This window comes from Musa acuminata, chromosome BXJ1-5 (genome assembly GCF_036884655.1).
Source record: "Musa acuminata AAA Group cultivar baxijiao chromosome BXJ1-5, Cavendish_Baxijiao_AAA, whole genome shotgun sequence".
In the NCBI taxonomy this organism is placed as follows: domain Eukaryota; kingdom Viridiplantae; phylum Streptophyta; class Magnoliopsida; order Zingiberales; family Musaceae; genus Musa; species Musa acuminata.
This window is the reverse complement of record NC_088331.1, coordinates 45,334,308-45,360,121: the sequence shown is the minus strand read 5'-3', so window position 1 is coordinate 45,360,121 and position 25,814 is coordinate 45,334,308. Positions and strand designations below refer to the sequence as shown.

The window sequence follows — 25,814 nt, the reverse complement described above, 5'->3', positions numbered from 1 at the left end:
AAATCGAAAAAAGAAACTTGAGACGTATCTAAAGCATTACCAAAATTCAAGACTTCAAATGATAGCAGAGATGAGCAGAAATTGAGGCACACAGGTTATATGCAGAGGATCATAGATAAAATAGTTCCTGGTTGTCATTGATTTGGAGTGATGCTGACAGGGCTTTGTTTCCTGGTTCATCACACATGCAGTATTAAAACAATAGAATGGAAGCAAGGTTTTATTTTCTGATTCGTCCTACGAGTTCTCAGGAGAACGATCACATAAGACATCATGTAGAATTAGGAAGATGAGCATAAAAGTTTACATAAGTCGAGCTGGGTTTTATTTTCTGAAAGAACAAAGTAGATGTCTAAGCATCACATAACAAAAATTAGATGCTGCTGAAAGATGGAAGGAGAAATTACAAAGCAGTGAAACTACAATTTACTGCATGGATTGGAAACGTTTCATGATCATCATGCTCATGTCCATGTATCGTTGGGCACAATTGGTAAGGCAGGTGGATTCGCTAGAGCTGAACTTGCTGCCAGGGGTGCCCGTGATGCATTTATCCCAACATACGCTTGTAAGCTTCCCCACCATCTCACTAACCATTGCTTTCTGTTTCTCTTGCTACACAAAAACAAACAAACAAAAAAAAATCAATCAAATAATATACAACACAGACTATAATCTTCTGTGACTAACACTATGCCGTTACAAATCACCATTTGTTTGTCAAGAAAGTAAGAAAAATGGTGATATGGAACAGAGATTGTGCTGAATATACTTTTCTTTTTTTTTGAAGGCCAAAGGGTAAATGAGGAAGGCAGAATTCAAACATAAGACAAATTGTTAAAAGTCTTTACCAGCTAATCTACCTGACATTGCAATGAATATATATTATTCAAAGTAAGCCCAACTTATCTACACCTGTCGTATTATCATTGCATCCTAAGAAACATTCTCTGCAAGAATAATATGCAACTGCAATAATCTTTTTACCATGTTACTTACAATTGAGATTTTCCAATCATTATATTCAAGACAGAAGATCTTGCCAAACAATAACTGGTAGCACATAACACAATTGTTACTTTGAATTGAATGGCAAATGTATACACTAGTAGAACATTGACGTGGCTATCAGCTAACAAAGTTTAAATTGAAGTTCCTTATGGGATGGTGGATAAAGATACATTACGTAAATGGTTTTAGTTGTCGCTCACATGAATGTTGTATAGCGATAAGCATAAAAGGAAGCACAAAACTTTGCATGTATAAAGAAGATTGCAATTTGTAATCATTACTGAGGAAGTTCAGAGCTTTCAACAGTCAGAAGACCCACCACAACTATTCATCAAGTCCTCAATTTTATCAAGAGACAAAGCGTTTATAAAGGACAAAGTTATTCAAAGTGGCAATGTCTCCTGTTACTATGATTTTCATTTCTCCAGAATAAAATTAGAATAAAATGAATCTGAATACGAAAGATTCAACAAATTTAAATTTCAGAAGTCAGAAAAGATAAAAAACCAAAATAATAAAAACAAGTACTTAAACATAAAGGCAATAGAACTTATGGCCTCCAGTTTTGTGCACTAAATCATAAATTCCTCCATTTCAGATATGCAGATATCTAAAGAAGTTGATGGTAAAAGATAAGTTAATCAGCTGGATATGGTGACTCTCAGAAAAAGATAGTCCAAGCTGAAACACCCTTTAAATTATTTATTGAAACTTGACTATTAAAAACCTATCAGTCGTTTCATTTAAATCCAAACTTACCTGTTATAATCTTTTTTTTTTTTAACTAATCTCTTGAGCCTTCAATCAATATACTTTCAATGCTTTACATTTCTCTTCTTGCATCTGTAAAATTCATTCTCTAACCAATACCGAAGGCTCCTCCAGTACCCCAGCCTCTATAAAAAATACTGGATTCTCAAAAGTTTCATACATAACAGGCCATCTAAGGTAAAATTTCCACTGAACTCCTACTAGAGAATAAGCAAGAGAGAATAAATAGGAAAGATGGCTACCACTGAAGACGTTAAAGTATATTAGAAACATCAATTCAACCAAATATAAATTTGAATGCAAGTAGAGTAGTTTCAAACAACAATTAATTGGCATATATGCATACACGAAGACAGAACTGCTACAGGAAGCAGGCCATAACACAATGTAAATTATCTTTCCCTGATCTTAATAACCCACACATTTTTTGTGAGTATTTAGGTCAAATTGTACATCTTCTACCCATATTCCACAACTGATACGCCCCCCGTTCAACAATTACAAGGCTCCTCGACATTCAACCCTAAACACCACTTACCATCCAAGAGAAACAGGAAGAGGAGAAACAACCGATGAAAAACATTACATTACGGACACTACAAGATGAAACAATTCTAACCTCGAGGAAGCGCTGCAGCTCGGCGGAGTTGTCCATCTCACGACGTCGTCCTCGACCGGCTCCTCCTCCAACCCCAAATCTTTCCCCGTCGGCGTCTCTCCACGAAAGCGAGCTTCCCCTAAAACCCTACCACGTCACGTGTTGAACCGACCCGCCAGCCGAACGGTCCAGCCGAAACGACCAGACCGTTATGGCCGGTTCGGTCCGGTCAGACATTTGCCCATTATGGGCCGTAATGGGCCGATCCGTTATGGGCATCAATCTGCTGATATAAAATGAAGGTGTAACAAAGTAAGTGACGGGAGCTGTTGGCTGCTATAATAGAAAGTGAGGATTGGTTGGTGACTGAGAAAACAGCCCTTCAAATATTGAATGGACGCTTGTGTTGTAGTTGACTCCTCTGTCCTCAACCATACGTGAGAATGGCACCCTCAGACTCTATTTTCGAAGTCAACGTCTGTTCTTCCGAAAAAAATGATACGATGATTGCTGAGAATATTTCATGGACCATTGGATCACTGAACCATGAAACACTACTGTTCATGCGAAAGATGATCAAATACTCTTTCTTTTTCTTTTTATTTGTTTTCATTTCTGCCGTTAAGAATTAGACAACTCATCCTGCCACTGCCAAGAATTTGAAATTGTGGTCTATATATCATTACGTATAGTTTAGAATGTATTCCCTCATCTTCTTTTCCTTTATAATAATCAGTGCAATGATATGAGAGCTGTAATTTGTAATCTTTTAATATTTTATATTATTTTTATTATTTTTATGTCTCTGTGTATTTAAAGACGAGAGCAGATAAATAAATAATTAGAAAAGTTCCTTCCATCAAGATAGTCTTCTAAAAAATTATATCATAATTAGATGATTTAATCAGAATTTAATCATATTTATAATATATTTATCATGATCACATACTTTAATAAGATAAAAATAGAATAATTTTATAAGAAGTAGATAAATACATGTAATTGTCATTATCATTATTATTTTATCAATTGATATCTTCAAGTATATATAATAATTATTAGACGTTTTATTTTGACCAATTTATTGTAAATTTTAATTTTCTAAATTGGTGGAAGCTATAAAAATATTTTAAATATTTGAAGAATGATTATTCATGATTAGCTATTAATATTTTAAATATATTAATATTTTGCTATATTAATACAGAACTCCAAGGGCGGCGTCTTTTACGTCCTCGCCACCAAACCGAGTCGTCTTCCTCTCCCTTCTCTCCGATCTTTCCTTTGGCCGTTCTCGATTTCGAGGTAATCTATTTTCCTCCCCTCTTGAATCGTCTGATTCGTATCCGATTGTGTTTCCTTCTTTTATTTTCCGGTTTGATGCCGATATCAGGAGTGTCTTGTCCCATCTCCCCGCCCCTTTCTTGTTTGTTGAGCTGATCGAATCATGTATACAAGAACGGGTCGTATCTTGTTGTGTTTTCGTGTATCTGTGGCAATGAATCTAATATCTTTTTGTTTTTGTGCTGGTGGCCTTCGATTGATAGGAAGATGTTGGGAGTCGCGAGGCGGAAGCTCGGATTCGGACTCTTGTCTGCAACGGTACAGATTTTTGTTCTTTGTCCTAGCTTAAGTGGTTCCGCCGTTTCTGGTTGTTCGATTGCAGGTGTAATTTTCTTCCCCTTTTTACATTATTGCAGAGGGTTCTGCCTGCTGGATCTGTTTTGCCCCAGAAGTACTCGACCGCAGCGAAAGAGGTAATTTCATATTATCTTCAATTAATCAGATAAAAAAGGCAGCATGTGCTTATGAATCATAGGAAAGCATGAACCATGGCTTCTCTAGCTTGAAACAAATACCAATTTGTTGTTTCATTGTGCTTTAATCCTCTCGTTGCTTGTCATGGTGATGATAATGGTCTTGATTCGCATATTTGATTAGATTAATTTTTTCTCCCAAAAATGGCAAATAATGGTTGGTTAAACATACTTGATAATCAAGACAAGTTTATGTTCCTGCTGGCTCATAACTCAAATGATTATGAGAACTTGGTTACATACCCCTTAATTTGGTAGCTTTATCTTTGCTTTTTAACAGTAAGAGCATAAAACCTAATTTTATGTCTTTCTCACAGATCACAGTGCGTGAAGCACTTAACACTGCACTTGATGAGGAGATGTCAGCAGATCCCAAAGTTTTCTTGATGGGTGAAGAGGTAAAACATTAAAAGTGATTGTTTGGAACTTGGGTCCTCTTTGTTCTTGTTCTAACGAATCTTACACCTTCTTAGGTTGGAGAGTACCAGGGTGCCTATAAGGTTTGGCATCCCTCTGTCTTTTGAGAGTTTCTCCATTTTCTCCATTATTTACTTGCTCATTATTTTTTATAGTTATTTGCTCATTATTTTTGTTTATATGAAATAACTTTTTGTACTTGTTCAATTGTCTTTTTTTGTAGATATCTAAGGGTCTTCTTGAGAAGTATGGTCCCGATAGAGTTCTTGATACTCCAATCACAGAGGTTTCCATAAAAGCCATCTTTTTCTTACTGTTTATAATTTATTATAATTTGACATGATCTCTTGACATAAATTTTGAAGAATGTATATTTTGTTTGCAAGCTTTTATATTTGTATCTTTCAATACTCAAGACATTTCTACATCCATCTCATGAATCTATCTGTTCTATAGGCTGGATTCACAGGGATTGGTGTTGGCGCAGCTTATTATGGTCTTCGGCCTGTCGTGGAGTTTATGACGTTTAACTTCTCTATGCAGGTTAGATTTGCTATTTCACATCTGTGCATCAGTTTATTTCTCAAATGATATGTTGTCCAAAGAAAAGATCTCAGTGAGCACTTTAGCTAGGATATAGTATGTAAGAGTTAGGTCAGAGAATTGGATGATTAAGTGGGAACATACTTTTCTGGTTGATTTATGTCATCAGTGGATCTGAGCAAGGAAATAAATATTGGTGTAGCCCTACAGAGATCTTGTTGGACCAGTATACACTACGTTGTATTTATAATATGCACTCTGGTCATCGCTGATATAACAAAAAAGAACAATTTGTATGTCATTATTTATCTATACAGTTGGGACACTGTCAGATGCACTGACTGTTAAATGGGGTACGGACCAGTCTTTTTATCTATGACTGTGACTGCAGTTATGAATGTTCAAAAAATGGGCTTATTATCTTTGATAACCTAATTTCAGTAGCTGTTTTAATAGCCTATTTGCAGCAGTCGTTTGCCATGTTTGGGTCGAGAGAAATAATCACATCTTCAGGAAGGTGCACAAAAGTGATGAACACTTTATGCTATCATATTATCATCAAATGCAAGTTAAGGATAATTTGATTCTCTGCCATAGTGTTGTCATCAATCTAACTTGAGGTTTTCTTGTACAGTCTTGGTTATGTGCTAGTTGATATTCTTATATCACCATGGGTTAAGGTCTTTTGTAACTGGTAACTACCACATTTAAACCTGATCAGCAACAAATATGATAGTAGCAATACACCATAACTACTTCACAAGTTGGTTAAGTATATCTAGTCCATTGAGCTAGGATACTTTGGGTTAAGGCCTAGTGCATTGAGTACTACCCTAGCAATTAAGCAGGTCTGACAAATTATCCTGATGCAGAACCTACTTGGCTTTTGCATTGTTCCAAGTAGGTTCCGCATCAGGATAATATATATCAATATATTACAGTTTTTTTTATCATTATAAACTTTTAAACTTGTGCCCTTTGCAGGCAATTGATCATATCATCAATTCTGCTGCAAAATCCAACTACATGTCAGCGGGTCAGATATCTGTCCCTATCGTATTTAGAGGACCAAATGGTGCTGCAGCTGGAGTTGGTGCTCAACATTCACAGGTGACTATAGAACAAGTTTCTGCTGTAATATATTATTTATAATTATTATTGTTCGATATGTAGATAGAATTTTCATTGGACTGTTAACAATTTAAACATCTATCAATCTGGTATATCTTTCTGTGGATTCTATAACACACAATTGGAGAGATGTTTATTAGGCATAAAACTATTAGAAAGCAAACACTGATCTTAAAATTTAACATATTATTTGTATAATTCTACGCTTTATAGAGTCATCAATACACTTGCCTTTTCAATTATACTTGGGACCTTACACTATTAAAATATCTTTTATAGAGTCTTTCCTCTTTTGTTTGGTCTTTGGATGCTTCCTTAATCTTATATGATTATCCACTCTTCACCTCATTCAACACAATAATAGAAAGAGGAAAAGGATAGAGGAAGTTTCTTAGATATGGTTGAACTCAAGGTTCTCCATTTTTCTTGGACCGTGCCCAAATTGGTATGCGGATGGCCCTCGCTTCAATCCATTCTGAGCATTAGTAAAATAAAAAAAAACTTAAACAAAGCTCCATTAGGGCTCACGAGTGAGAGCCATAATCTCTGTACACAGACAGAGTAGAATGGCTCTCGAGCCATTGCCATCCGATGCCACATGGCTCCCCACTGTTGGCGTTTGTCGTCGCTTACCTCCCCAGTATGCTTCCTCCCCCTCTTCATCTTCATCGCTTCCTCTACTTTCTTCTTCTTCCTCCTCTTCCTCCATCGCCCCTTCCTCTTCTTCTTCTTGTTTGAGACACCAATACATACCGGTGTACTATGTGTTGATATACTGGTACATTGGTACCGACCAGTACATATCAGTGTGGTCAGCGAGTGATATGGATCCGATATGCAAAACGACATTCCCGGTTAAAATATTTATCAATTAGTTTCTTTTTCTTTCACCTTTTTTACTTTGTGGATTGTAAAAACAAAGTAAAAAACTCTAGAGTCTAGGTCTTGTAAGATGGTTTTTGGTTTCTTCGATTTAAGGTAGTCAAGAAATATGGAATTTAATCACAGTAACGACTAATGATGTGAAATGTGGAGTGCTAATTGTGAGATCTTTTACAGTGCTATGCAGCATGGTATGCACATGTTCCTGGTTTGAAAGTGCTAAGTCCATATTCATCTGAAGATGCTCGTGGCTTGCTAAAGGCTGCTATTAGAGATCCCGATCCAGTTGTTTTTCTTGAAAATGAACTTCTGTATGTATTAGTCATCAAATAGTTAATCATTTGATGAATTAAAGCTTGACCTTACCATGTAGATTTCGTGTTTCATATTTGTCTTTTCAGATATGGAGAATCATTTCCTGTTTCAGCTGAAGTACTTGATTCCAGTTTCTGCCTTCCAATAGGGAAAGCTAAGGTATGGGTTTTCTTATGGTGAAATATGTGCTGAAAGTTTCTTTCCATTTCAGGTTTTTTTTTCTTTTCATTTCAGTTAATTGCTAATTTGTCTTATTGACAGATTGAACGAGAAGGGAAGCATGTAACAGTCACTGCATTCTCAAAGATGGTTGGGTATGCTCTGCAGGTGCGTAAATAACTAGGATAATGGGTGATCGGTATAACCATTATTGAGCTTGGACTCTAGAGTTTGACTTATGCTGCTGCTGCTTGTAGAGATTGCATTGTGTTAGGTTAGCAAGCGCACTATGTGGAAACATATACATTTATACATCATCTGATCATCATTCATCACTGTCCTTTTTACATGTTTTGCTTCATATATCCATGTTACAATACAACTCATATTCTCTAGTTGATTTTGCGTATATTGGTTATTGTTATTTTCTTATTTGGCCTTTATTATATAGTTATGGGCTATATGAGTTGTTGATTCTCTGACTACATATATGATGGTGCTAGAGCACTTTTTAGAAAGGGCTACAGAGAACATCTCTATGTTTCGGAAGGCTTGAATCTGTAAGGGATATATCTGCCACTCGCTGTAAACAAATCTTACTGCACGTTTTATCCCTTGAAAAATATATTTGACTATTCATATGCAGATTCAGCAACTTCAACTTAGTAATTGCGAATCTTGGTTGGATGTTCTGTCGATCATCTTGGTTTCTGATTTCAGTCTTCTTAAAAGAAATATTGACCATAAAAAATGCAGAATGGTTAAGTAGAGATGTATGAACTGATGCTAGAGATGTTACCCATATGCTTAAGCTAACCATATGCTGAAAAGTAGATGTATTGAGGTACAGTTACCATAGCTTCCAGCAACTCCTGATGATACTCGATCTCAGCAACTCTTAGATAATAGATGCAATTTTTTGATATTCAGGTTGTATTTTATAATCAAAGCCATCCTGGGAAGAGGTGCCTTATACATGTTCTAAGTTTATTTTTGAAGGAAAACTGATCAAATCTTGCCTACACTTTTTATAGGTGTTCAAAACACAACCAAAGGCTTCTGATATATTCTTAAAATGAAAACAATTTCTATAGTGATTCTTTAATTGATAGAATATGATCCTTTCTATCAAGGTATAGTCCAATTTTGAGGAGAACATACCTGCCAATAGCTGCCACTTGGAATAGTTCATAATAGAGATCCAATACCTGAGACATGCCTTAATGGCTTTATGGTGATTCATTTAATATGGCCACTAATGTCCAAGAGGCTACTAGTATTTACTACTAGTCCTAATTTTTTTTTGCATGAAATATCCCATCAAGTCATATCAAATCATGTTCCATGATGTTGCTGCAGCTAATCCTGATGTTATATGACCTTGCTGAACCTTTTAGAGTTCCCTACAAGGGTTTGCTTGAGGGGTTGATATGACTTTCCTGTATGGTCAGTACAGTTTATGCGGTTGATATGATGGGGCACCTATTCCCCTTGTTTCAGAATCATTAGGATCTGTTGGCCCCTGTTCTGATCAGGGGGAAGAATCTCCTGCTGGTCCATCCTCTTTATATGAGCTATGGTTAGGTTATGACTCTTGAAACCTCACCATGGCACCAAGTCTCATATACATATATACTAATGGTTGTCGTTGTTGTGTTGCATGCTGCATTCTTAATACTCTCATGTCAGCATATCTGTGTTGTCTCATGTATGTCCATGCTTCATAGGGGCATAATGTGTAACCTTGTTCACTATTGCTCATAACATATGCACAGGTCAACTTTGTAAACTAGCCTTAACAAGGCATTACTCATGCTATTCCTCCCAATTTTGGTGCAATGCGCTATATACTAAACCAATATCCGATTTCTTGTGAAATATATTCAGGCTGCGGAAATACTTTCAAAGGAAGGAATCAGTGCCGAGGTGAGCTCATACACCTGTTTTCCTTGGCAATGTTCCACATATTGGATTGTCTAAGAAGCTAGTTTACAGGTTATAAATCTCCGTTCAATTAGACCACTCGACAGAGCTACTATCAATGCTTCTGTCAGGAAAACTAACAGATTGGTCACTGTTGAAGAAGGTTTTCCTCAACATGGCGTAGGTGCTGAAATATGGTTAGCACTCTTGCTCTCTTCCACTCCTCATCCACTCTGTGCACGCAAACATCTGACACCATGATTTCTTGAGTAGCATGTCTGTTATGGAGGAAAGCTTCGAGTATCTTGATGCACCAGTGGAGAGGATTGCTGGAGCTGATGTTCCGATGCCATATGCTGCAAATCTTGAGAGGATGGCCGTGCCACAGGTTATTATGCCTTTGGATTCTTGTGCACACGCTTGAAATATTTGAACAACTAGGCTTATTAGAGAAACCTAGTGTCTGAGATAATGGTTTTGAATTGTTTCTTGCAGGTAGACGACATAGTACGTGCTGCAAAGCGTGCATGCTATCGATCAGTCTCCATGGCTGCAGCAGCTTAGTTTGGAAGTTTTGCTTTTGATGTCACCTTTTTGCCTTTTGTCTTTCCAGTTGGGGGAGTTAAATCATGAATGTTGTGTGTCCTTTGGTTATCTCCTGTATACATCTGACTTGGCATAAAATTGATGCTATTGGCCTTTTTATATTTCATTTCAGTACTTGACTGGAAGTCTAAAGCTACTGAAATTCTTACATATATCTGTAGCGAAACATTGCTGAGTACTGTTTAATAATGTACAAGGCCAGAATACTCTCAAGTTTTCTTGATATGGCTGAAACTTTTCTCAATAACTTTTGCTTACACTTTTGGGTTTTGTTTAGTCGACTTATTCCATCTGAATTAGATAAGCGTTTATGACATTGGTTTTGTGCAGTGGATAGCATTCATCTTTACTTTAATCGCATTCCATTTTGCGGCAAATGTCATCAGGTTGGATATTCTTAGGTCATTTTTAATGTTCGAGTCTCATTGTCTTGGCTCAGTGTTAGTATTTTTCTTTGCTTGGTCTATATATCATGTCAAGATGGAAGTCATTCTTGATGGATCTTTTGCTGTCTATGTAAGAAGCATCAGGGAATACAGGACTTGATGGAAATATGCCTCAAAGGAACCACCAATGGTGTTTCTTGTTCTTCTGTGATATTGTTATTTCCTTTTAGACATTAATTATTAGTACTCAGGGATTTATCATATATAACTGCCTCAAATCTTTTTTGCTTTGAGCATATGTTCTGTTTTTCCATAAATTTTATCGTTATTTATGTGAAAGTCTTCTAAGTTTTTGTTAACTTCTGCATATTATTCTTTTAGCTTGATTTCCATGAAATATTTTAGGCTGTTAGGTTATGAATGGCAGCATAAATTAGATTTCTTAGTTTGAGTTTCAAGAAACTATCAAATTAATTAATTCATATATCCATACTATTTTTTGTTATAATATATGCATTAATAAGATCACAATACCATACCAACAAAATTAATTATGAAAGAATCCAAGATTGATAATTGAATATTTTTATCATTCCAAGAGGATATGTTATGATAGAAAATAAATATTTTTCATATCGTATCCATTATGATAGAAAATAAAATCTAAATATACCCCAAAAAAAATCCTTATTACTGTTCCTAAGTTCCTTATTACTTTTCTTCCAAGAAGTATTTTTCATATTGGAAAAAAAAAATCTGCATGAATAAATGGAAATCAGAGCAGTGATTTGAAGAATAAGAAAAAAAAAAATAAGAGTTTTTTTTTCCTTATATATTTGTATAAGATTAAATTGTTACTCATTCAGGGAACAATCTGATTGCATCAATCATGAACACAGTGTCAGACACAACGCAGAGTGGAAAGGTGATGGCAAGAGCTTCATTCACGCAACAGCCTGGAAAAGAAAGAGAGGGGATGAAGGCGGACAAATACCATCATCTGTATTACTGGGGAAGTGAGAATAATTGAGTACATGCAATAAATTAACTGCATCCGCGAATAGGTCTCCGTGCATTGACATCTCAGGCTTCCTAATTTCTTCAACGGCTATCCATAATCCTCTCAAATTTCTGATCCAATATAATTATTTATAGTGTGCAGCGCTTATTTTTGAAAAAAAATTCTTCTTTTTAAAAAATTATTATATAATGCTTCAATTTTTATAAAACACCCAAATGATCATTTTACTCGTATATCCGTGGGATCACTCGTTTTCTCAGCATTGCCCCTACGTCGCCTCCACCATCATCTCTAATTCCTTCTAACTCGTCAGATTTATTATTGTCTTTATGGAACCCACGACCCTTCTGAAAAGAACGAGAGAGTACAAGGGCCTTTGCAAACCTTGTCGAATCTGACTCTACATGTTTCACCCTTGTCGTTCTCACCCACAGTCTTTACACCTTCATGGATCTTGCTAGCTTTCGTCAAACCCATCGTTACCTTTCTCTTGTAAGGGCTATCGATGAGCACAATGAGGGTGAAGTGCGTAGGGTTGAGTTCGATAAGGGTCGCCAAGGTCCGTGGAGGCGATGATGATCGTCACATCTCTTCCTTCCTCACGTGAGGGTCGAACGAGTCCGATAAAAACCGATGAGATCCATGGAGATAATGGTGGTGCAGGACAGATGCGGAGGTGGGTTCGATAGAGGCTAAGAGCAAAATTATTATTTATGAAATAAGAGATGGAAAAATTTTAAAAATTTAGATAATTTTTCAAAATAGAAAAAAATTTCACTTACATGGATGAATGATATATGTAAACACAGTTTGAAGAACTCCCACTTCACCCAAACACACGGTTGCTCTTCTGAGAGCTGCATAGGTGATATCAAGCCCAGGGACATTTCTGGACTTCCACATCCACCAAACCATCAGCTCCACGTAAAGAACACATCAAAACCTCCACCCCTCTCTCTCTCTCTCTCTCTCTCTCTCTCTCTCTCTCTCTTAAACCCTCAGTAAAACCTCCACTGCGTAGAGTCTATCGTCTCTCTGTGGTCCCTCTTCCTCTCAATGTCAGAGCCAAGCAGCAACGGCTACTACAACTTCTTGAAGGTGCCGGCGGAGGCGGTTCCGGTCGGGACCATGGTGGGGCTGCCGCCTGCGGCGGAAGCCGCACCTTCTCGGATGTTCCCCTGCGCCTACTGCTCCCGGCGGTTCCACACATCGCAGGCCCTCGGCGGTCACCAGAACGCTCACAGGAAGGAGCGGGCGGCCGCGGGCCGCAAGCCTGCCGCCTCATACTACATGGCCAACCTCACACCGCGCACCTCTCACGTGCCCGTCTTCCTCGAACCGGCCGTGCCGAGCCATGGCGGGGGACTGCCGTACTTCGGCGGCTTATTGCCACAACGTCCCGTCTCAGTGCCGCCGCCCTCCTACCCAGCGGCCGAGGACTCGGCTACCGCCGCCACCACCACCGCCGACCTCGACCTCTCTCTCCATCTGTAGAGTGAGATCCCAATGTTAGTGGAGAATGAGACAAGCAGAAGCGTAGGTGTTCGACAGGTGAACGTACGGTCATGAATGCCTTTCTCTTCTTCTTCTTCTTCTTTGTTTTCCTTTTTTCTTTATCTCAAGGAAAAATAGAAGTAATTTCAACTAATTGGCATCCAAAAGAAATATGCAAGTGGATATTAGACATCAAAATCTCTCTAAAATATAGTTAAATCTCTTACTCCTTTTTTGATGACAGAGATTACATTAGTTTACTGCATTGGGAAAAATGTTTCTTGCTCACTTATAGATTGTAATTATTTCTCTTAATAACACTGTAAATCCTTATCCAACCAATTTCAATTAACAACAATTTTCCTTACCGATGTGAATAAATTATGCAAAAATATGTATAATATCAATAGCATATGTTTTAATATTTTTGGAATGTGTATTGTAATCGAGATAGTTTTTTTCCTCCTCCTATCGTATTTATACGGGGTAAATAAGTGACATGGGTTTATTCCATTCATGACGTCTTTGCGTAAGCTTTGTAAGAGAAGAGTAAAAGAGTCATGGATGCGAGTCTCATAAGCCATCTCATAATGGTTCTCGATGACATATTTTTTTGTAAAAGATCGAGGGTTCGAAATCTCATCCAACATATTTTGAATGTATTAACTAACTTAATCGATAAAAATTTTAACAATATATTATAAGGTCCCGAGTTTGAATCTCATGTCTATCGTTTATCTTTAAAAAAAATAAAAATATAGTTAATTCATGAATATTACATTTTACTTGTGTTCAAATTGTGAACTTAATTTTTTTGTGGAGTGAATGACTCGAAAGACATTAATGAATTTTTGGATTGAATGCAAACTTGTAATCTTAATGTTTTGTCATCAACAAAATATAGATAGTCTTTTTACATTCATGGTTGAAATGAAATATAAATCTGCAATTTTCATCTATTTCTTCTAAAAGGTATTTGGTCACCCATACAAGAAAAATGGATAAGGCTTTGTTCGATACGATTGATATCAATGCATAAGAAACGTATATCATAATCCATTCTAAATCCTGAGGAAAACCATTATCTTACAAATTAAATAATATCCTCTCCTTATGTCCACTTTTAATGGTGTAAAGAAAAATATTCTGATTATTATTAGTATTGGAAGTTAGAGATTCTCACATACAAAGCTTACAAAAACTACATGTATGCGATAAGATTTCTCTAATATTTAAATCAATAGAAGCTCAAAGAATTCGATAAAATAGTCAAAGTCAAGACTATGATTAAAGTTGATAACAATTACATAACTCATCTGACCATCAATATGCCATATTTTGGTATCGAATCAACATTTTTGTTTGTGTCACACTACCAATCATTATATATACATCAATCTGTCGTCAGAACTATAATTACATGGTAACGATTAGTCTTAAGCTCATGGTTATTAAATTTTAGTGTCGAATCAATATTCATGTTTGTGACACACTACCAATCGTTATATATACAGACAATAAAAAGAAATAGTATAATTAAAGAGAACAGTGAACACCGATTAAAAAAACCCTATATTTGAATCATATAAATTCGTTGGTAAGATAAGTATCACAAGCATTTTGATGTTCATCTTGAGTTAGACATGAATTTTATAATAAATTGTTTGAATTACAAATATATTTTGATCTTAATTGATTAAGTTTTGAAAAATATTTAAAATATCGACTTACTATACTAGTTTGACTAAGATTTACTTGGAAGTTAAGTTAACCCAAGGATTAGGTCTACCCAGGGTCCGATTCGCCCGGGTTTTATCTAGCAAATTAAGATCAAGGAGATAAGAATTTTAAGTGAAAAAAAATAATTTACTATATAACATATATATTGAATTTATACTCTGAAGTTGTAATATTGGACCCAAATTGCCATAAAAAATCAGAGTTTATGACACAAATTGTAATACATTAAGCTTCCCCAACCCAACCAAAGAAATATGATCCCTCCAATGCATGCCTGCCTTGTGGATCACAAATCAGGCCAATAAATCTTCTACATCAGCTTAAATTGTAATGATAATAAAGGAGAAATATGCCATTATTGTTGTCTGGTTGTAATCCTTCCTTTCATGGAAAAAGGAGAGCTCTTACCAAAGCCGATGGCAATATGGATAGAGCTTGACATCGGTGAGATAGGACGAAGCAATCGATGGCAACAGTTGTAGTGAGGCGAGGAGGATGATGAGATGCGTGGGATGTTGGTCTTCCAATCCGATGAGGAAACGTACTTACGTGGGCTTCGATTGATTTGGCAACCCGGCCTTCCTTCTCTACTCTCCAGCCGCCAACTGTGCGTGAATCGCCGGCGAGATTTCCGAGTCACTGATCCGAGTTTGTTACCACTGCACCAATCCCTCCCTATAAATCTGTCTCCAACCCTCGTGTCTCTTCGTGGCATTCGTCCTGATCCATGCACCGTTGGTGGTTCTTCCATGGAGAGTGCTTCGCTGAAGAGGGAGCAGAAGGAGAAGGCAACAAAGAGAGCCCGTGGCAAGTACCTCAAGATCCATGTCGTCTGCAAGGCGTCGGCCGCTCTTGCCACCCTCGTCGCAGCGGCGCTGATGGGGTTCAACAAGCAGATCAGCAACGTCGCCGGGTTCGAGATAAAGGCCACCTACAATTCCTCGCCGGCCTTCAAGTCCGTGAGACGTCGTTTCGGATGCGTTCCATTTTGGCATCGGTGCCCGTCTCTTTCTATTTTATGAGCTCTCGTATCTCCTTTCCTTTCACAGGTTCTTTGTGATCGGCAATGCGATTGCATGTGGGTACTCGGTGCTGTCCCTCCCTTTCGCTGCCCATATGGTGGAGGGATGGATGCTGAACCTATTTGATCTGGTGATGCTGAACTCCATGTTCCCAATAACATTTAACGTCATAAGGTCTCTTCGAGATTTGCTTGTCATCTGAACCTGGGACTGCAGATGAACCTGGGACTGGTGATGGCCGCAGCATCGGCGGCCGCGGCGATCGGCTACGTGGGGAAGTACGGGAACGATGAGATTGGGTGGACGAAGGTGTGCCCATACTACGAGAAGTTCTGTGGAAGAACTGAGATCTCCATTGCCTGTTCCTACGTAGGGTTTCTTCTGTTCCTCTTCGTATGTGCCATGTCCTCGGTCTGTAGAAGCAGATTAAGCAACAGTGATTGATCCAAGCTCTGTGCTTCTCTATCTTCTTCTTTAGATGCCTCACTTTCTGTAGCTTGTTGGGTTTGATAGGCAATTGTGTTGTAGTTGTAACTCACAAATGTTATGATGATCCGACGTGATGAGATAATTGATCTGTTAATGACATTTGGTAATGAAATATTTGATTATATGTTTTTTCTTTGGAGAGAAAATAAATATTAATATTCTTACATAATAAAATCGTAAATTCTAACTATTATATATTTGCTTTCCCTGTCGCCTCTCGAGGAACCGCAACAACGACATCTTCCTCGCCATTGGCAGGTCTGCCCAAGAACAGATGAATGGAACACTTAGTTTCCTGGCATCTCATTCTCGCCTTTGTTTGCATGAGTATGCATGGATTAGTACTGTGTGGGTTGATCGGCCAGCTTACCTCCTCCATCTTGCTCTTTGCTTGCCACCGGCTCTGTGGGTGATGCGTCAACTCCCTCGATGATCTCTGCCTCCACCAGCTTCAAAATGTTTTCGGCCTGTTCACCAGCCTGTTTATGTTTCGGATGAAGATGGAAGGAAGGAACCGTAGATGACCGACCTTTTCCTGCGGGAGATCGAACACTGTGACGGCCCCGTTGTAGAAGATGGTGAGTGGAGCCACCACTGCAGGAGCAGCGGTGTCCATCTTCGGATGCCTGAAAGAAGAATCAGGGTTCGGCACCGGCAGCCGCGTCGTGGCGGCAGCGAATGCTGTCTTCGTCTTCTCCACTGCTGTGCTGGAGGCGGCGATCACGCTCTTTATTACATCCGGACTCATCCTCGAGATCTCGCCATGGATTTCTGAGACGGATCACAAGATACTCATTTGAGCGACGTCGATCGAGAAGTTACGTGAAGGAGAGGGAGAGAAAGATCGATGATCAGAAGGAAGGTGACGACTACCGCGGAACGACTTCATTCTCCCCATGGTGGGTTTCTTGGAGGAGCCACCGCCGCCGATGCCGAAGAAATCGTGCTCCACGGAGGCTCTTACCATGGTACCGGACATCTTCCGCCGCCTCTTCCTCTTCCAGTTTGTCCCGAGAACCCGAGGAACAAGACAGAGATATTTAGAGGAGGAAGCAGGAATAGGCAGGAGACGGATGGCACGAGGAAAACGGGGCAGGCGTGGCGAGCAGGCGAGAGCGCGGAAAGAGAACGGAACAGTGAACACGCTCGCTCGGCGATGACGGGGAGAACTCCACGATTTCTGCATGCATGCGTTCCTCGTGCTATTTTGGGCGCAAAAGTAACGTGAAACATCACCCAAAGTCAATGATATCATCACCGAGGCCGAAAATAAGTGTACTGGATCATGAATTAGTCAGCTAAAATCAGGAAGTGGCATGATTTCTAATAAAATCATGCATACCTCTAGAATCATTTAGGTAGCTTTTTGGCCAAAATAATTTGGTTTAGATTATTTTCATGTGTATGGTGGATTTTGTGTGTATTTGACCTGTATTAGCTCAGAGGTCGGTAGATTAATTATAGATTTTTTTTATTTTAAAAAAAAAATATATATATATATATATATATTTATATTTATAAAAATAAAATATTTAATCTTGTTTCATCATCAATTTTATTGATGAAAGAACTTATCACCGAAAAATAATTTGTAATTAGTTGGAAGTCGACAACTTATCCAAAGATTTGGGTTTTGAAACCTAAATCTTCACATTGTGAAACCTAAATCTAAAGATTTAGGGTTGTCATATATATATATATATATATATATATATATATATATATAACAACCCTAAATCAAGAGGGATAGATGCGAAAAATAATTACTCTAAAAGACTATATATAAGCAATTTTATTAGAATTTTTTTTATCATAGATTAAAGATGACTACAAAATGTTGTGGACAAATTCGAAGCATAAATCAGAGAAAGATAGAAATAGCAGAAGGTACCCAATTTAAATTTTGGTCATTATTCCTGTCATAGTAAGCCATTCAGCTACCATCGAAACTAGCTTCTCTATACACATGGATAAAAATGAATGGCTTGAAAGATGCTAAAACTTTCCATCAGTTCTACAATATAGTAATGATGAATCAGAGATTTGATGTGGCTCATTCGAGAACTGAAGTGTGAATCACCGGTAAGCATGCCAGAAACGTGAAAATAATGAAGAGCTATTCACAAATGCATTTAATGTCACATAATCCCACTATTATATATTAATACTGAAATATCAAAATGAGCATTTTATTATCGTTAATGTGTCACTTATTATTTGTTGGAAAAATTTAATGATGTGAAATCTTATTGAGTGCTTTAATACTTAATAGGGTCTCAATACATCCATCCTATGCAGAAAAAGAAAGCTTTTAGAAAGACTATCCTACTTTACATTGTGTAATGTGCACCAATTCCCTTTCCACTCTCTAAATCATTTTTCTAAGTAGTTTCTGAACATTACTCTGTTTGATGCCACCAGTCCTCAGGCAATTATAGGCTGCTAATTAACATAAATGACCTTCTTTAGGAACATTCTAGTTCACCTTGGTATGCCCTATATTAGCACACAATTAATCCTTGTGAACTCTTAAAAAGAATATTCAGAAAAGACAGCAAGTAAGATAACCATGAATTTGTTCTACCTATTCCCCAACCTGGCTAACAATTTAGCTATCCAAACTCATTCCCAACTTAATTTGGTTACTATATTCCTCATACCGATTTCAACTCAATTAATGAATATTCTGATCCGATTTAAAGCAGGTTAGATGTTAAAAGAAGCAATTAGAGGATTCAGAAAGCCATATTTGGTCAGAAAAACAAAGTACTTTAATCAGAGGACAAATCAGCTTGGTGTATTGAAAGATACATCAGTTCTCTAAACTAGAACAGTAAGTCTTGCAATAACAATAATGCAGTCAGGGAATGTATAACTGGAAATTTGTACACATGCACTTTCTGATATGCAAGATAATTTCTAACAGCTAAAACAATCACCGATAACTACACAATGTGGAAGACATAAAAAAAGAAACTATCGACTAAAGAGGGTCTCCACTGGCAAACAACATATAGGTCCGAATATGATACCACACATATGAGATATGCAGGTAATCAACGAACAGGAAGACAACATAGTCATTTTACAATCTTCCGATGAACATAGCAGTTCCGAGCTTTATAGCTCGTAATTAAACATTCAGTCATATTCATATGACAACAAAGACACAGTTCAGCAAAAACTGGAAAAGACCAGATAGCAACATCCATCTCAAGCAGGAGCAAAATTAGGCAACTTGCAGGAAGGATTCACAAATACAAAGTAAATACAAGGTAGGCGTGAAGACGAAAGTGTATGCCCTCATGAATATGGAAAGAAACCCTATAGTTTCTATATATAGAGCAGTAAAAAGATGGACAGTAATTGATTAGGCCTACTTGGATATTAGAGGGATGTGTGTAAAGTGAAACTTTCAGGATAATTGGTCACAAAAATTTAAATGATTTTAAATATGAGCAGATACAGACGACACTATTGACAAAATGTACCATGAGCTTCTCCAGTATCTATATACTTCTACAGTGGTCAGCCTAATAATTGCAACAGTTTAAATTCTTAAGTCTGAAGGGTTTCTATGATTGCTACCAGATAGCTTTCAACATTTGCACAGGCTGTCAGTTTATTTCATTTTTATGGCAGGCTTCTACAGCTGGCATCCTACTTTTTAGGTTCCAAGAAGCCATAGTATGAGTAGAAGAGTGTTCCGTGGCACAGGGCTTGTGCAACTCGTTAAAGGCACTTTACATCCGTTTGAGAAATATTCTATCTTTGAACAACAAGCCATGTATTATTCTTTCTTATTCTATCTTTTGCATCTACCTTCATGTTAGGCTGTTATATGTTTTCAGTATCTAATAGTTCAAATAGCCTATGGACTATTTTAAACTAATGTCTAAAACAACCAATGCCCGTTTTGTCATATTACGCATGGTATGGTTGACATTTTCATCACAAAAGATGAATCCTCTGAACAGAAATCACTACAGTACATTGTTGTTGCTGCATCCATGCAACAAATTGATAATTACAATAAAAAATGTGACAATTTCCTCAACTGCAATAGTGGATGAAAAAGTCAAGACCAAATAGCCCCTCACTTTCCAAGGTTTGTAACTTCGTTTGCATAAACAAAATCATGACCGACTCAAACTTTTCCAATACAAGATAGGTGAACTAGTAAAAAGAAAAAAAGATATCCCATTGGCAGTTGATTCCTATCCGAAAAATTCTGAGGAGTCCAAATAAGAGCAGAACAATATCCTATACAAGCATCACAAATGGGCTCCATTTGAGAGAGAAAACAATTGTGCAACTCATAAGCCTTCTTCTTCCTGTTCATCCTACCTATTTTACCATCTTTTGCTGTGTATTCCTTGTATGCTCCAAATTACCCAATACCATAGGTGATCCCAGACAATAAACTGACCCCAAGGCCCAAGCTGTAGCCTCAATATGTATATAGTGTGAAAATTCCATAGTAAATTTAGAAAATTAATATTTCAATGTTAAAATTGTCATAAAAAACACTTGTACACATAGTATTACATTTTGTCAAAGTAAAAGTAATTAGATATAACAAAATAAATAAATAAATAAATAAATATGTCACATATCATTAATATCTTAATCAAAAGGATGTATAGATTTATGTAATGCATATACATGAATGTATTTCTTTTCATGCATACGGATAAGTTTTCTTGAACATGTGTACCATGTGTTAGTTAATGCAAATTAGGTGGTCAAATATACCAACGATGCCATCTTCCACTTCATTTTCTCTTTTCCTGCCACAGCTATAGCCAATGTGTACAGTGTAGCAAAAATTCTATTTTCTGGTTCACAGAATCTATATAGACATAAGTTGTTCAACAATTGTTTTTCAAAAGCTCATTGATTCCAGTTCAACTGGAAACACCTATTCCATCACTAATCAACCAAAGTTAATAGATATTTACGACTAGAGGTCAAAGATCGGACTGCATCAACTTAAACAACAGCTTGAGAATGTCATTGAACCGAATCAAAAAATTTCAAATGCTTATTAATTATTTTAATAAAAATCTTTCTCATACCATTTTTTTATTAATCAATTAAATTTTTTAAACTTTCCATTACCATATATGATTCCAATTTTCCCATTTTTTGAATTTTTATGTTTATATATTGTTTTTAGATCATCATTTTTTGCCAAAACATTGGCCACCTGATCTAATCACATAACCAAGCTGATCCCAATTTTTTGAAGAACTTGGTTTGAAAGTACTATCTTCAGTTCAAAATTGTTACATTTTGTCATATTCAAGACCAAACACCTTAAACAAGTTTCTCTTATTGTATTCAATAGGAATTATTCTTAACTACTCATTAACAATGTCAATATTTTTTTCTTAATCTTTTCAAGCAACTCCACACATTCATCTAGAGATCCTGATCTTGGAAAATTCCTAACTGCCAAACATTTTGAATCATAAAAATATAGCTGGTCTTACAAGGCTTTGATTTCTTTTTAACCTAAGGAGCATACGACAATGAAAACAACACTCTTGACATCCTTCTCTGCTTTAACTGTCCTGCTTCAAGTTCATGAACAAAACCTTTATCTAACTCCCCTCCTTAATAAAACAGAAAGCCAAGAAAACTATATTACTTACTTCCAGGATCCTTTATACATATATTTTAATTATACACCCAAGAATTTTCGAGATCACAAGATTTCATACTTTTTGGAACTAAGTTCAAAGTGATATATTAGGTTAGTCATCAAAATTTAAAAGAAAGGAGCGGGTGAGCACTGATGAGGGTTTGAGAAAAAGAATTAACTACTGTCTTGACTCTTGAATCTCCAAAAAGAGTTCTTTTCATTTATTTGTTTGAGAAGCCAGTACAAACTTGATTTACTGTTCAAAAATTGTAGTTGCCACATAAAAACCAGCTACAAGTAAATTGAATTTTCCCTGTTCTTATAAGGACTTTGATGAAGAAATCAACATGGTCATTCGATCATCTATCAAATTATATCTAAATTTCCATAATAGCCATTGATGCATGCTTTAACAACTTTCCTACAAAAGCTTCCCCAATTACATGATATGAGAAGAAGCTGGTTATCAGAAACTCAAAATAAAATTTAGAGTAAAGCTTATCCCTCTACTTGACTTTTATATTAAGTGCAGACACTTTTGTATCTCATTCAAAGTTCAGCTGTTTACTCATATTCTATACTAATGTAACATATTATCTTCTTACATCTACCACTTTTGTGCATATATCAAGCATTCATTTTTAGAGGAGCAGATATAAGTTGACTGAACTATAAAGAATCTCAATAACAAGTGAGCATAGGCTTATAACTAAGACAAAAGTTGGTCATGAAATAAAAATAACAGTGCACCATCCAACAAAGCATATATTTTTCAAATGGATATTATAGGTGGGAGTATAACTATCAAAAGTTTCAAAACAATAACAATGCCAAATTAATAAATCGTAGATTGGCCACTAAACACATTATACCACACAACAAACTCGTTGGGTAAAAGTACAAGTAATTCCAACAACACTTTGCCAGCACCCACATTAGTGACATTTGATCCAAAAAAGATGAATCTAAATAGTTGACAAATTTTCATTCTTATACTAAACCTTCTTCCATACAATGATTTACTTTATTCCAATTTTGGCATTACTAAAAAAACATTTCAAGGGTGCTTTCATAAAAGACTTAAGAAGCTAAAATGTCAACAAATTACATTAGGAAGGCATCTCTCATAGTATTTATGAAAGAAGAAACAGCATTAGATATACAAGGATCCAAGACACTAGCTTATAACAAGCAAGGTGATATGGTTCCAAGAAATACTGAAAGAAGAATTTAAGTTAGAGATCACCAGCATTATTTCAGGCACCGAAGATCCATTCTTGCTTCAATGCATTGTCACCTTGCTCATCAAACTTCATAGTCCACTTTATGAACCCATGTTCTTCCTCAGCCTCTGTATGGCACAGAACATCTTCCTCCTCGATCCAACCGCATTGATTCCCATGTCTTTCAGATCCTCCAGCGTCAGTAGCGGCAACACGTCGTCGTCTACCTCATGTATCTCGAACACGGGGGCATACCTGCTGAGCCCCAATCCCTCCAGCCATGACCGCACCCCACCGTCCTCCCCGGATCGCCACAGCCCATTCCGGTCGTTCCAATCTCCGCCATCCGTCTCGGAGGGGAAATCTCCTTCGACAGCAACACCCGCATCCCTGCTCTCTGAAACCCTAACCCTAGCCGCCCTCCTGTCGTTCCTCTCCGACGGACTACCGGAGCCCTCTGGGAATCCATCATCAGCGGCGTCTTCGCCACCGCCCATTTTGAAGTCGGGGCCTTCCATGCCCTCGTCGGCCTTGGAGACCCAGCTCGATCGCACCCGCCTCGCGCCCCGCCACGACTTCGGATCACGGTTGACCCGCCGGCCCCCGGCGCCGAAGGGGTCGACGTTATCATCTACAGGGAGGAGGGCACCGTCATCGGACATGGGCGGTGGCGGAGGAGGAGGGAAAATGTCGGCGCCATCGTCCTCGCCGGGTGCGAGGGCAGTGAGGTGGCGGGTCTTGGAAGTGTGCCTGTAGGCGGCGTGATGGTGGTAGGGTCGGGGCTTTGTGTGGTCTCCGGGGGCAGTAGAAGTGACCTTCCAGTGCTTATGGCGGCGGAGGTGGTGATCTGAGGGGATTGCAGCAGGCTGATCGCCTATCTCCCCAAGGCGCACGCTGGGGCGGCGCTGCCGCTTGGAACCGGTGAAGGGGCCCGCGGGAGGCTCCGTCGGTACAGCTGCGCCGCCGTTAGATGGTGGCTCCGGCGGATCGGTGTCTGCCATCGAAGCTACCGCGAACTGTTCGAGAGAATGCGAGAGTGAGAGAAGGAGAGAGAAGCCGTATGTAGTTTGAGTGTCCAAAAGGGCACCGTGAGGGAATTTGTCTTCGTCTGACGTACCTTCCCCTGCACAACTTATATCGGATCTAAGGTGGCGGTCACATCGAACGGCCAAAAGGCCGGCATTGAATTGCTTGCAGGATACGTGGCCAAACGATGATGCTGCTAGAAGGCAGATTTTACAATGCATATTGGAACAAATATGGCATTTGGACTGGACCGTGTTGACTGAGTTGACTGACGGATAAGGCGCAGGTCAAATGCGTCGCGACGGGGTTCGTGGTTTTGTGAACTAAGTCACGACCAAGTAAAATTAATATAGTTAAATTGATAGCAAGTAATAAGCACACAATTTCATATTTCTTGGCATGAATTTTTATGATGATAAAATGTTGAGTGATTTGGACATTAATAGTTCAAATTAATTGTCCAAGCAATTTAAATAATTTGAAGAATTGATCCGAAAATAATCTATCATTACTAGCTCTAAAATCAAACTAATTATATATATTTTTTATAATTAGTTATCTTTAGCATTTCGATTCGTTAATGTAATAAAATTTCTCTTTCTTAATATTTAATCTTGTAAAATTATTTTTTAACTCCCTATAATATAAGTATATAAATCTCAATATAACTTTTAAAAGTATAAAAATCTCGATACTAAATATAACTAATTATAAGTGTAATATATAATTAGCCCTCTAAAATATATGGACAAAGAGCTCAAAGTTTTAAAAAACAAAGGAAATAATCAAAACAAATACTTGATGATGATTTTAAAAGAACATTTATATCAAATCAATTGAAGAAAAGGACTCATGCTCAAGTCCCAATCTTTCTATCAATAGTCAAGCTTGTTATGGATAAGGTGATGTCTTCCAAAAAAACAAGCAAATGGAAAAAGATGTATGAAAATTAGCAAGAAGCAATGAATCAACATCTACATCTACATCCAAAAACTGTGATTTGTTGCTTTTATGTTGGTGGGATATGACTACTCTTGGGTCCTACATCAGCAGCATAACAATATTTCTAAGTGTGATGAACTCAAATGAGAAGCAATAGTGTCAATAATGAGGCAATCTTGCAGTGATAAATCAAATATGCAAACATGATGGAGAATCTTAATTATTTTTATATGCGGTATTCTTTGATACGGATACATGTGTTATGAATTGTAAGATTTTCCAGAGCAGATTCTGTGATAAGCCATTGGCCATAACCTAATTTAAGGTGGGTTTAAAGGAAGACAATCTGCCCATGACCTCTTGTTCATGAGGTCATCTTTCTCCATAATTTAGTTCACTGGAAAGAAAGAGATGTTGTTGAGGACTACTTCGTTGAAGAGCTCATGTCTTTGATCAGCCACCTGCATGGGGAGACATGCTCCATTGTCCTGAAACCACAGGAAACTGGTAGTGTCAGAAGGAATTCCTGTGTCATTTTGAGTAGTAGGTGGAAGGTTTGACCATGCAGTAAAACAACCTGAGGCAAAGCTGTGGCTCCTCCTCCATGCAGCAAAAGATGTGAGATGCTGTTTCCAGTGGCCTCATCGAAAG

At 37.6% G+C, this 25,814-nt stretch overlaps 4 protein-coding genes across 4 annotated transcripts; 3 read left to right on the top strand and 1 right to left on the bottom strand.

Annotated features, from left to right (window-relative positions):
• The first annotated feature begins 3,579 nt into the window (after positions 1-3,579).
• LOC135674544 (pyruvate dehydrogenase E1 component subunit beta-1, mitochondrial) lies at positions 3,580-10,398 on the top strand. The gene is made up of 15 exons (XM_065184489.1): positions 3,580-3,685; positions 3,928-3,982; positions 4,081-4,137; positions 4,515-4,595; positions 4,671-4,697; positions 4,838-4,900; positions 5,071-5,157; positions 6,142-6,267; positions 7,348-7,481; positions 7,572-7,644; positions 7,747-7,812; positions 9,532-9,570; positions 9,640-9,764; positions 9,841-9,955; positions 10,063-10,398. Exons 2-15 carry the CDS (start codon positions 3,932-3,934, stop codon positions 10,129-10,131), a joined length of 1,113 nt encoding a protein of 370 aa, XP_065040561.1. The 5' UTR covers positions 3,580-3,685; positions 3,928-3,931; the 3' UTR covers positions 10,132-10,398.
• A 2,238-nt stretch (positions 10,399-12,636) lies between these two features.
• Positions 12,637-13,074, top strand: LOC135674012 (zinc finger protein KNUCKLES-like). The gene has a single exon (XM_065183423.1). The coding sequence runs from the start codon at positions 12,637-12,639 to the stop codon at positions 13,072-13,074; it is 438 nt and encodes a 145-aa protein (XP_065039495.1).
• Positions 13,075-15,326: 2,252 nt separating this feature from the next.
• LOC135674011 (CASP-like protein 1F1) lies at positions 15,327-16,280 on the top strand. The gene is made up of 3 exons (XM_065183422.1): positions 15,327-15,769; positions 15,864-15,966; positions 16,053-16,280. Exons 1-3 carry the CDS (start codon positions 15,327-15,329, stop codon positions 16,278-16,280), a joined length of 774 nt encoding a protein of 257 aa, XP_065039494.1.
• Positions 16,281-22,932: 6,652 nt separating this feature from the next.
• LOC135674543 (uncharacterized) lies at positions 22,933-24,305 on the bottom strand. Its single transcript, XM_065184488.1, has one exon. The coding sequence runs from the start codon at positions 24,194-24,196 to the stop codon at positions 23,297-23,299; it is 900 nt and encodes a 299-aa protein (XP_065040560.1). The 5' UTR covers positions 24,197-24,305; the 3' UTR covers positions 22,933-23,296.
• Positions 24,306-25,814: the final 1,509 nt, after the last annotated feature.